Below are 13,351 nucleotides of genomic sequence, written 5' to 3'. Positions count from 1 at the left end.
ATATCACATGATTCCATTTTTTTGAAGTTAAGTAAGAAGATGAAAATAAACCTATGGTAACAGAAACCAGAAGAGTAATTACTTCTGGGGGTGTGGACTAGGGAGGGGATGAGGAAGACATGTGGGGTGCTGTTATGTTTTATATCTTGATCTGTGTGGTAGTAAAACAGGTGTAGACATATGTAAAAATTTTCATCAAGCATGTTAAGATTTGTGCACTGCACTACATGAGTAACATCTTGAAATGTTTAGAAAGTGAAATCAACAAAGCGTTTTAAAGTACATCCAGATCATAACGGACAGCAATGCCTAAAGTCAGCTTTCCTCTCGTCCCCAATCCCCACCCCCCACACACACAGTGGATACAGTACCTCTCATTGATCAAACCCTCAGACTCTCTCTGACATCCAGCAGACAGTTTTTCCTTTATTTCTCCCTTATTTTGACCTTAACTCCAGGTTTGGATCCACTTTTTAGTAAGTCCTTTCCTTTTGCCCACCACCTCTTTCTAAGTCTATCTCATTCTCCCAAATTTGCATCCTGAAAGATCTTGAATAAGATAGCAAAGACAAAATTCTCTTTACAGGAGTTACAGGGAGAAAAGTAGAGAATGCATGTCTAGTCATGCATCTTATCCTCTCACACGCCCTCGGTTATGAAGTCAATTGAACTTTCCTAGGGAAAAGATACCACTGAATAGTTATTTCTTTTTAATGATAGTGGGTACCAGTACAAACAAATGACTCCTCACCTAAAATGTAATAAGCTTTTGTCTTTCTCTTCTTAGCAATATCTACTAGCCTATACCAGGAATTCCATGCAGCATGTTTTGTTTTGGTTTGGTTTTTTTTTGCTGAAGATGGTAAAAATAAAATTGAGAAGCAGCATGGCTTCTAGAGAATGGCAGAAGAGCCAAACTGTAGTTTCCTAAAATATGAATATTGGCAGCACATGTCAGCTTTAAAAGGGACTGGTCATGGGCACAGAGGTCATTAATAGCACTTCCCTGGGGTAAGTTCCCAATGTTAAATTTATAGTCTTTTACCATTTTTTCTCAACCTGGAATCTGAGATTATCTGAGGTTCAGCAGATATAGTCTCAAAGATGTACAGTAACCTTTAGAAGAGACCCATAGGAAGTCACGAGGGTCTGGGAGCAGGGGAGAATAAGAAGTTATCATTTAGTGGACTCATGCTGCTGTGGGTAGAATTCAGTTTCTTCAGACTATTGGTCTAAAGGCCTCAGTTCCTCCCTGGCTAATGGCTGAAGGCTGCTGTTGGTTCCTGGCCACAAGGGCCTCTAGACAGGGCAGCTCCACAACATAGCAGCCTGCTTCATAAGAGCAAGCCAGTGAGTGAGAAAAGAGAGAGAGTCTTTTATAACCTAGTCATGGAAGAAACATCCTGTTCTTTTTGCCATATTCAATTTGTTAGAAGCATGTCACTATGTCCAGCCCACACAAGGCATGAATATCAAGAGGCAGAGATTATTGGGAGCCATTTCAGGAGCAACCTACCCCAACTGGACCCCACACTTCCAATCCATAACCTAAAATTGTGACATTAATGATTTACGTTTAAGTGAGCCCAGGTTAGTGAGGCCCTTAGGTACTCAGTAAAAGTAAATGCCAATTCTCTCTGGAGTAACTCACTTTAAGCTCAAGCATTAAGTACTTCTATCACATAGAGTTCCAACAAACATGAGTATATACTAAAAAAGAAAAGGCAAGTCATCATGAGAGATAATTAGCAAAACAAAGCATCAGACCTGCTGATGCTACAGATAGTGGAATTATCAGATACATAATATGTATATAATAGGCATGTTTAATCTGTATAATTAAAATAAGAAACAACAGAGAATTAAAAATAGTAAATCAGATTTGAAACAAAAACAAGTATAATTTATAGAAATGGAAACTGAAGTAATTGAAATTAGAAAATCAATAGATTGTTCAAAACAGCAGACTGAACACAGCTGAAGTAAGAAACAATGAACTCAAAAATAGATTTCAAAAAATTACCCAGAATTCAGCAAATTAAAGACATGGGAAATATTAAAGAAAGGGAAGTAAACATGGAGGCTAGAGAAGCTATTACATGTCATTGGACTTTCAAAATGAGAAAAAAGAACAAGGGAGAGAGGGCATTCAAACAGAGAATGGCTGAGAATTTGTCACATTTGATGAAGATGACAAATCCCCAAACGCAGAAACCTAAACTGTGCTGGTTACTTACCTAGCTTTCGGCTCCACACCTATCCTTCTATTCCCTGCAAAGCAACATGAGGGTTGGGTATCTGCAATATTTTCCCAGCCTCCTTTAGCAGTTAGCTGACTCCTAGATTCCACCAATAAGAAGCATTTATTGGTGTGTAATAGCATACAATACATAAGAATGTTTATAGCATTATTATTCATAATTGCCAGACACTGGAGACACCCAAGTAAATGTCTGTCAATATAGAACAGGCAGGAAGAGGGTAAAGCAGAAGTTCTCTCATTTTTTGTTCTCTTCCTTTTTCTCCTTCTGGCTCCAAACCCTTCGTAACAGCACTTCCTCTAAACATCCAACCCCGGATATCCCAACCGTCCCTGGAATGGTGGCCCCCACCCTTACCCTGCTGGATTCTGGAAGTATAACCTCCTCTCTTTGGTGCCTTGAGCCCTAGGGATGTGCTAGCTGCTTTCTAATCTCCTGCTTTCCTCACCTTTGTTTCTCTTTCAACCGTCTAATATATGTGTAGCCAATTCCCTTACAAAATCCTCTCTGTTTTAAAGGGCCTAGCATGGTTTCTGTTTCCCTGACTGGACGCTGACTCATGTACCAAATTCCAAGCAAGTTAAATAAAAAGAAATCCTCCGTGCACCAAAACCAAACCCAGAATACTAGAAAGACGCTAGGAAGAAGACAGATTTCCTAAAAGAAGCAACAGCTGGAAGCAACAGCTGGATTGACTCAACAGCAACAATTGAAGCCAGAAAATCAGTAACATGCTTAAAATGTTGAGTGAAAACAACTTTCCACAATCATATACCCTATGAAACCGTCATCTACAAATAAGGGAGAAATCAAGATATTTTGAGACAAGTGATATGAGATTAATATTAAAGCCTGCCAAGTTAAATACCAGGGATAAACTGCAGTTTAGTTTATACTTTGGGACTTGGGATTTGGGATTTGGTTTGCCCCTGAATCTTGCCTCAGGAATCAAAGTGGCAGAAGGGGAGCAAAATATGCGAACCCAAAATATGTCCCTTTTGGCATTTGGGTTATTTTAACCTGGTTACTTCAAGAAACCACAGACACAGAAGCTCCAAGAATCAAGTACAAGTTACCCTTTTGTAAGACATATTTACATTTATAAGGGAAATCTCCATTTGTAAGGGTGTTTTCCTCTCTGTGCCAGGAAGAAGAGGATAACTCTAAATCTCTAGAAACTCTTAACAATGCACAAGCCAATGGCTTAAATCTACATACCGGCCTTACCTTTGTTTACTGTGATTTTCCAGGTCACCTCCCATACCTGGCTTCTTTCACCCCTTCCCAATCCCAGCATCTTTGGTCTGTAGATGGAGATGGTATTTAAGGTGGGGGTCTGGGCCCTCAGAGGAATTAGTCAGTCTTCCTGGGTATCTTACACATACACAGGAGGTATAAAATGCTATTAAATGTTTGTTTCTTCTCCTAATAATCTTTCTTTTTATTACAATGGTGTCTCAGCCAAGAACATTAGAAGAACAGAGGGAAAATTGTTTTTGCTCCTCAACACTGTCAAATCCCTATTTCAACATTATTTCTAGCATCCCTGAAAATTTGCACAACCAATGAACATATGATACAGAAGGTATCATCATATATAATTAAAGAGACAATGTCAATAATATAAAGTGTGTCATGCCAATGTATTGAAAATCTTTTCGTATACTCTCAAATATCCATACCATCCTAAAGTAATTTAAGCTGAATTTTTTGTTTGGTTTCTGAGTATAAATATATTACTTGAATAAAAAATCTATACCAATTACTTAAGAGTAGAATGCCACAATAATTATCATTTTAAAACGATTAAGTTTATGTAGAAAACCAATTATTAAGAATCTGCATTGTTTGACTTTTCTTAGGTTATACTGTGGCAACAAACTCTAAAATAAAGAACTGTATTTAATTTTTTTGTTATTTACTTCCACTTAGGCCATAAGCCTTACAAGAAAATGTCCCTCTAGGGAATTCTTCACATCTTGTAAGGCTAAATTAATGGCAGAATGTCAGTTTGCCACCTGAAAATTTTATAAGCAGGAAAAACTCCAAAATCCTGTTCCACAGCATTCTTGATAAATCATATTCAATTTAGATATAATAAAGAATGTAAAGTATAAGATTAAAGTGTTAGGATGGCAGGCAGGGCAGGAAAGAGCAACAGGGGAAAATTGGGACAACTGTAACAGAACAACAATAAAAAAGATTAAAGTGTTAGAGCAGACCAAGTTATCAACATTTTATTCCCACTTATTGAACTTCAAAATAATAGACTTTATGAGAAAACTTGTATAAGAGATTTCATTATAGTTCTACGTCTAGGGAAGCTAAAATTTAAAGAAAAATCTTATTGATGATATTACTACAGACCACAAGTCAGCATGCTTTTTCTTTTAAGGGCCAGACAGTTAATATTTTAGGCTCTGCGGGTCATTAGGTCTCTCTCACAGCTACTCAACTCTGTTATTTTGTTGCAAAACTGCCATAGGTAGTACAAACCAAAGAGCATGGCTGTGTTCTAATAAGCCTCATTTAAAAAAACAGGCAGAGGGTTGGATTTGATCCTTAGATCATATTTTACAATTCCTACTATAGACTGAGCTATTTTTTGTAGTTGAAGATGAGTTTTCATATTCGCTGAAGCTATAAAGCCTAGGTGTTAAGTTCATTCTAGAAAATGTGTTACAAAAACACTCCTTCGCCCTGGCTGGTATAGTTCAGTGACTGAGTACTGGCCTGTGAACCAAAGGGTCACTGGTTCAATTCTCAGTTCAGTGCACATGCCTGGGCTGTGGGCCAGGTCCCCAGTGTGGGGTGTTCAAGAGATAAGCACACATTGATATTTCTCTCCCTCTTTCTTCCTCCCTTCCCCTCTCTCTAAAAAAAAAAAATCTTAAAAAACAAAACAAAACTCCTTCAATTGTAGTCTGCTGTGTACTGAAAAGCTCTGATATTACTAAATGTGAGACTTTATCTTGGACGTCGAACGTTTGGATATGCAGAAGTGACTATAAGTCATTTAAGTCTGCTCGTATAGTAAATTAATAATGAATTAAACTCTGCTTCTGTTTAATTGTCGAGAAATTATTGAGGTCTCACATAACTATCAATATAATACATTTTGAATGAAGAACTATTTATAAGATGGAAAATCAGTTTTTTAAACATGTCAATTGTTATCAGTGACAGAACAAACATAAAATTAGTAAAGTTTGTTCAATAACAGACTGTTATCAATAACAGAACAAACATGGTAAAGACTAAGAGTGAGTTGGGAATCATAAGAATACAATGTTTTCTTCATATGCCCTTCATTCCTATAATCAGAATGCAATTATAACTGCCTATAAGCAGAAAGATAGTGGGCCACTACATCATACTTCAGGCAAAAACAAAAATACATTATGTCCAAAGATTTTGGAGTTGCGTTGTCATATATTTCACAAGATGCTTAAACAAGATGAAATAGCAGCCACTACATGTTTAAAAGCCACCTTGAACAAAACCACAATAATATGTTTTTAGATGAAAACAGTATATGTGAACTTATTAAAACTGCTTGCAAATAAAGTACTTTGCTGGAACCTGAGGAAGAAGTAACCAAACCAATGTTCTCAGAGTGCAAGCATTTATTACATAATAGCTACTGAAAAGATTCTCATATTATTCTACTTCAGGAAGATGGAGATACAGTGTACATGAAATGAAACCGAAATGCAGATGGAAAAAATAAGATGATTGGTTTCTTGAAAGCCACATTTTTAGAACCACAGTTTAAGGACAAATTTTATTCATGTGACTGCATGAAAACAGCAACTGCAGGCAAAAACACAAGTATGTTAGGAATAAAAATGTAAGTGAGGACTATACTTTCAGAAAAGATTTAGAAAATATTTTCTTCAGCCAGTACTAGAAGCTTCCATGTGAAGGACTGCTTCAACCAAACTGCACCATCATCAGCAACCAAAATGGAGATCAATTTTACTTTCATTGGTTCCTATTAAAGAGAAAGGAAAGTCTAATATTTGGGGGGCAGCACCAACAACAGCAGTATCCCATAATGGCAGCACTGACCGAACATTATCTGCTCCTCTGCCCTCTGTAGGCAAAAGTGTGGAGGAGGAAGAAATTTCCCTCTATCCTTCTAGGTTCTTTCGGCTTATCTAATAATTGACATGAAAGAGATGAACAAGAGAAAATAACCAAATTTAAGTATATGTGCATGTATGAAAACCCCACATACATGAGCGTTTCCAGGATGAAAAGTAAAATGTGGATATAGGGCATCCTGAGCTAAGGATGAGGTAAGATGCCCTGAGGCTTCAGAGGGAAGGAGGGTCACTTGAAGATAGGTAAGAAGAGCAGATGTTTGGTAATGAGAAATTCGCCCTAGTCATAGAAAGTTATGTTTGGTATTAACTCTTATTATGGGCAAGGCCCTTCATTTAAATTCTTTAAGGGAGAGGTAAAAGTTTCTCTGAGCTCACAGGGTCTCGCTGGATTGCCTTCAGCTCAAAATAATCCACATGCCAAAGTAGCACATCTTGGGGAGACCTGTTCCGAACCCCTTCAAAAGAGAACATCTATTTACATGGTAGACAACACTACTGTTTATTTCCAGGTATATTCTTCTCTATGCATGGGTATAAAAGATTACACTCCTTCTGACCTTAAAGTTATACACAGCTATCTGACTACTTTGGGCTCATGAAACGTGAATGAAAGTAACTGAATTTCTGGGCCATGGCATTTTGCTGCCAGTGTAAACACTCCAGTCGTCTCTTTCGCTGTTGCAGTGAATGAACCCTGAGGCTCATTTTAAGATGTGGGCATAATAAAATGGGGGAGTCTCCATCAGTCTGCCAGACCCTGATGGATACATAGCACAAACAAAAAAACCAAATCTTTGTTTTTTTAAAGCTACGAGGATTTTAGGGTTTGTTTCCCAAATATAACCTAGCTTATCCAAACTGGTGTAATTTACTCATAGTGTCATAATGTAGAGTATAATGACCCCAGAAACCACTAGCTTATATCAATGAGAAATGAAAATTCCTGAAGGGAATGGCAAACTTTAAAAATCTGCATATTAATATTTTAATAGTAAAATAGTAATAGTTTTAAAATTAATATCTGATTTTATTTTTTAATTTTTAAAAAGATTTTATTTATTTATCTTGAGAGGAGAAGGGAAGGAGAGAAGAAGAGAAGTATCAATGTATGGTTGCCTCTTGTGCATCCCCTGCTGGGGACTGGCCTGCAATCCAGGCATGTGCCCTGACTGGGAATTGAACCGTGATCGTTTGGTTTGCAGGCCCGAGCTCAATCCACTGAGCTACACCAGCCAGGGCTAATATTTAATTTTAATATTTCATGTTAATTCTGATATCTTAGAAGTTTATTATAAGATGCTGATATTCTGCTTCAGCCAGATATTGATTTTTAACATACAGTTATTTTGCATTCAGCCAAAATATATATTTGTTGCCCATCTAAAAAAATTCTAAATAAGAGTAATATGAATAAAAGCTTGGCTATGTGACCTTTACTTAAAATTGTTACTTGAGCCCTGGCTGGTGTAGCTCAGTGGACTGAGCGCGGGCCCGCGAACCAGAGGATCGCGGTTTGATTCCCAGTCAGGGCACATGCCTGGGTTGCAGGCTAATCCCCAGCAGGGGACCCATGAGAGGGTCTCTCTCTTTCTCCTTCCCTTCCCCGCTAAAGATAAATAAATAAAATATTTTTAAAAAATTGTTACTTGAGGCCCGGCTGATGTAGCTCAGTGGATTGAGTGCCAGCTTGCAAACCAGAGGGTTGCATGTTCTATTCCCAGTCAAGTCACAAGCCTGGGTTGCAGGCCAGGTCCCCAGTGGGGGGTATATGAGAGGCAACCACACATCGATGTTTCTCTCCCTTTCTTTCTCTCTCCCTTCCCCTCTCTAAAGGTAAATAAATAAAGTCTTTTTTTTAAAATAGTTACTTGAGGAAGAATACCTTGATCTTATGGAATTCAGGTATGTTTTTGCTGCCATCTTACATTATCTTGTCTCTTCTGCTGCCACCAGCTGGCTTTCACTACCGACAAATTCCAGAGACTAGCGGGATTCAATTCAATGTTCTGTTTTGACTGCTGGATCCCTGATGAGAACACCAAATCAGATGAATAGGTAGATTTTTAGGTTTAGAACAGAAAAACCCAATCATCTTATTTCCTACATACTTTGGGCAATCAGATAGCCACACAGCATCTGGTACTTATTCCAGCAAGTAGTCCAGGCAAGGATTCAGGCTAACAAAAGAGAAGACATTTCAATTCTTACCTTAATAGTCTCCTCCCAGTGGAAAACAGTATTAAAAACAATGGGAATTATATAAGACCAAAGATGAGTTCAAATACAATAGTGTACCATAGTCTTTGCTCCGGCCCGTGGAGCAATCAACTGGGGCTCGACCACCTACCTAGAACAAATGAGTTGGGGGGACAAGAGGCGTGAAGAATGGCAGCAAGACAAAAGATTCTGATCAAGCTGCAAACTTTATTTTTCCGAACTGGGTATATATATGGGGGGGGAGGGAGAGGAAGGAGATTAGGTTGCTTGCTATTGGCTAGCTTGAGACAAAGAAGGGCCCGCTTATTGATTACTTGGGTGCAACTGGTACTCGTGGACACCTCATGTGCCTGTAGCTGATTGGCTTGTGGAGCGCAGGCACACCTCATGTGCCTGTAGCCGATTGGCTTTGTGGAGCGCACAGGTTCCTGTAATCAATGCAATGTTTTTAGCTAGAAGCCAGGTGTAAGGTTCCCAACAAGTCTTAATGTAGTTTTAGGCCTTAATAACTTCAGAATTACAAATTCTACAAACATATAAAACATCATTAGAAAGTAAAATTATTTAAATTTCTTTCATACTTATTTGATCTTAGAAATTTTTTAACAGTAAACATATGTCCATTTTTATTTCATTCAATGTTTAACATCCTCAATAAGGGGGACTAAATATTTGAAATTTAAAATTATTCAAAATTTGCCCTGGCTGGTGTGGCTCAGTGAATTGAGAGTGGGCCTGTGAACCAAAGGGTCACCAGTTGGATTCCCAGTCAGGGCACATGCCTGGGTTAAAAACCAGGTCCCCAGTAGGGGGGGTGTGCAAGAGGCAACCACACATTGATGTTTCTTTCCCTGTCTTTCTCCCTCCCTTCCCCTCTGTCTAAAAGTAAATAAAATCTTTAAAAAATAAAGAAAAATAAAATGAAATTATTCAATTTTTTCCCTGACCGTTGTGGCTTAGTGGGTTGTGCGTCGTCCTGCAAACCAAAGGTCACTGGTTTGATTCCCAGTCAGGACACATGCCTGGGTCCTCATTCGGAGAATTGCGAGAGGCAACACATAGATGTTTCTCCCACACATCAATGTTTCTTTCCCTCTATTTCTCCCTCCCTTCCCCTCTCTCAAAAATAAATAAATAAATAATTTTAAATATAACTATTCAAAATTCACAAAATGACTAAGTATAGTCATGTAACTTAAGTAAACATAATTTCAGTAAACATTCAGGTGATGCTTTTTGTAAGTATTTAGCATTTATACTTCAGAAATTATCAAAGCCTGCCCTGGCTGGTGTAACTCAGTGGACCGAGCACGGGCCTGTGAACCAAAAGGCTGCGGTTCGATTCCCAGTCAGAGCACATGCCTGGGGTGCAGGCCAGTTCCCAGCAGGGGGCGCACGAGAGGCAACCATACATTGATATTTCTCTCCCTCTCTCCTTCCCTTCTAAACATAAATAAATAAATAAATTTAAAAACGAAATTATCAAAGCCTAAAACTGCACTAAGACTTTTCAGACACCTGTACGTGGAAAACTGTGGAGTCATAGGATGCTTGAATATAAACTCTTATAATTTATGCCAAGCTATGTTCAAAATAAATTAGAACATTTTATAATAACGCATATACACACATATACAAGAAGATATGTCATAAGAGTTCTTGAAGCTAGAGTTATGGTGCTAAATTATTAAAACTCTAGGAAAAATATGGAAAGTGAAGCAAACTAGTAGCAATATCTATAACATGGGCCGCTAGTATTACACTTTATTTTTACTTTAGAGGGTGTTTTGGAAGTGCAGTTTTATTTAGGATACTTGTTGTTAAGATAGTATTATGTTCTCAATATTTGGATATTAGTATTTTTATTGATGATGCTTTTCCAGAAAAGTTAAAACAAATAACTTTTAAAAACTTTAAAAGAATGAATAAAAACACTCCATAAATATTAGTTTTCCTTCCTACTGGAGACCATCTAGTTCAGTGGTTTTCAGTCTTGGTTGCACAGTAGAATGACATAAGCAGTTTTTTAAAAATACTAGTGCTTGGGGAGAAAAAATACTGTGGGTTCCATGCTTCTATTTTAATTCAATTGCTCAAGGCTACAAAATTTTAGAAAGAAATTTTAAAATTCCCTCTAGTGATCCTAATGTACAGCCAAGGTTAAGACCCACTACTCCAAGTCAATATACAATCAGGTATATGTCAACATAAAAATATATTAAGATGTTCGGAGCTCCATTTTTTTTTTTTACCATAGCACCAATCTTAAATTTTTTAGTAGAAGAGTTTGAGAAAAGACCCTAATTTGATTGACTACATGAAATTTTCCCCGTTCAGGGAGGAAAATTTTTTCCTCTTCTCTTCTAGATTTCTCTGGCTGGTCTAAGAATTAAATTGACCTGAGACAGAACAATAGGAGTAAAACGACCAAAGTTTAATAACCTGCAGACCCAAGAAAACTAAGTCCCCAAAATAGCTGGAGCCACCACCTTAAACACCACCTCCAGGTGAAAACAAAAGATGTTGGACATGAAGAGGTGGCCAGTTATGGAAGGCACAGTAACGGGTAAGGGTGTTATGCAGATTTAAGTCTTTGCCTTCTCCACTGATAAGGGTTTCTAGAGATATATTCATCCTACTCTTCCTGACATCGAGAGCGAGATGCTTTTGCAAATGAAGGTGCCCTTTATAAATGTAAATGTCTCTTACAAAAGGGTAACTTCTACTTGGTGTTCAGAGCTCTTCTTATTTATTTTTAATAGTTTAAAATCATATGCCAAAAAATCGTATTTTGGAGTCGCAAATTCTGCTCCCCTACAGCTCTAAAATACAGGCTTGGACAAAAGTAGTTTACAGTTGTGAGTACGCGAAAGTTTATTCTTGTATTACTTATTAATTATTGTATTACTTTTCCATACGAATAACTGTAAAATAAGCAAAATAAGGCAGACACAAAAAGAGTACCTATCGTATGATGCTATTTACATAAAGAAGGGGGGATTGACCAGGAGGGAAATTAATGAGATGGAAATTTTCTTTATTTTGATTAGAGTACACAGATAGTTATTACAGAAATGAACGGCTGAGATCTGTGTATTATGATTTCGCTATACGTAAATTGCACTTCAATAAAAAAAAATAAAAGAAACTAACTTAAACCTGGATGCCTATTACAATGTACGGGAGGCGCAGACATTTATCTTCACTAGATTATAAAAGGAACAGCAAACCCCCAGCCAGAATCGAAGAGAACGGAGAACAGACAGCAGGGAGGGACAAAGCCTAAGAAATCGCTAGAGGGCTGGCGGCTGCAGCGGTACAAGTGCGGGAACTAAGACGAATCAGTGCCCACAAAAATAAGCCCCCGCCTCCCGTTCCGGCGCGTACACGTCCGTCTGTGTTGAACCGGAAACGTCCGGTGGGAAACGGCACCACCACGAGAAAGGAGCCGAAACAGGTTTGTTCCTGCGCAGATGGTGTGATTGTAGGCACCGGGCGGTCGGCTTGTTGCACGGCTCGCCGGGAGGAGAAAGCCGCGGCTCGCCTTTCTTCTGCTGCCTCCGCTGTTACCATGATTCCGGTGTCGCTGGTGGTAGTGGTGGTGGGCGGCTGGACTGCCGTCTACCTGACCGACTTGGTGCTGAAGGTGAGGGCTACGGGTTGACGGCCAGAGCCCCGCGGTACCCAGGGCTGGGACTCAAGGCAGGAGGCCATTTCTCTTCTACTTCGCGCCTACCGGGCTGGAACCGTGCGGCTGGTGCCCACGTGCGGCCGTCCGCGTGGCGCGCGGGCCCTTGGAGTAATTTTGGCAGGCCGCGGGAGGGGTGTGGCGGTCTGTGCAGGAGCCGCAGTCGCATTGCGGGGTGGTGCATGCTCCGTAGCCTTCGGGTCTGGCCCGGGAGGCCACGGTAGTGGTCTTGGGAGGGACTGGGCCCTGCCATAATCCGCGACGATGCCCCAGGGAGGAAAATAAAATGTCCGCCTAGGAAGGGCATTGTTTCCCCTCCATTGTCTTTAACGCCACGGCCCTGTAGAGACTCTGGCAATGAATCTAAATCAAGTTGTAATTTAGATCAGTGGTTTCAAACTTTAAAGTACACATGAGCATATGGGGTTCCGGTTAAAAGGACCTTCTCTGATTCATCGGATCAGGGGCGGAGCCTAAGATACTTTGTTCCTAACCGGTTCCTAAGTGCTCCCAATGCTGTTCGCTAGTCTACAGCCCGTACTTAAAAAATAGTAAATACTTAGTAGCAAAGATTTGCATAACTTGTTCCTGACTTCTCGAATTCTCACTTGCGCCCGGAAGTTAGGGTGCTTTTTCACATTAGCCATCTAATGTAAAAACATTTGATCCGCTCCCTTTTCACATTAATTCCCCTCACCACACACACACACTGGGTGCACGACACACTCACCGGTTATTTGAGAAGGGTAGAAAAAACTATGAACGTTTGACCACATGGTTCACGCAACCTTTTGGAATTGAATATTGGAGGGTGCGGGTAACTGTGGAATAAAGTCATACACATTCTCAAATGTTTAATAAAACTTCAATTACGAGTAGTAGAACCATGTTATGAATACTGCTTTAACTACTTTAATTTGTGTGTTTTAGGTTTAATAGTAAAATGAAATGATTCTTGTGCTTCCTTGTTGCATTTGAACTTGGAAAGGATACACAGTGGAGTCCTTAGAGCAAGGGCTGGCCTCTTCCCACTTCCTAGTGGTTGTGAACTTGGGCAAATTACTCTCTTGTGCCTT

At 39.2% G+C, this 13,351-nt stretch overlaps 1 protein-coding gene across 1 annotated transcript in view; it reads left to right on the top strand.

The window, feature by feature from the left end:
* Nucleotides 1-12,018: 12,018 nt before the first annotated feature.
* MBTPS2 (membrane bound transcription factor peptidase, site 2) overlaps nt 12,019-13,351 on the top strand; it is a 51,959-nt gene continuing 50,626 nt past the window's right edge. The window contains exon 1 of the mRNA XM_037129379.2: nt 12,019-12,233. Within this exon, the coding sequence (XP_036985274.1) occupies nt 12,159-12,233 (75 nt within the window). The 5' untranslated portion in view covers nt 12,019-12,158. The remainder of the gene's footprint in view (nt 12,234-13,351) is intronic.

This window comes from Artibeus jamaicensis, unplaced genomic scaffold, assembly GCF_021234435.1.
Source record: "Artibeus jamaicensis isolate MK-2021 breed Jamaican fruit bat unplaced genomic scaffold, CSHL_Jam_final scaffold_1283, whole genome shotgun sequence".
Lineage (NCBI taxonomy): Eukaryota > Metazoa > Chordata > Mammalia > Chiroptera > Phyllostomidae > Artibeus > Artibeus jamaicensis.
Note: the sequence above shows the minus strand (reverse complement) of the source record. Positions and strands in the feature narration are given on the sequence as shown.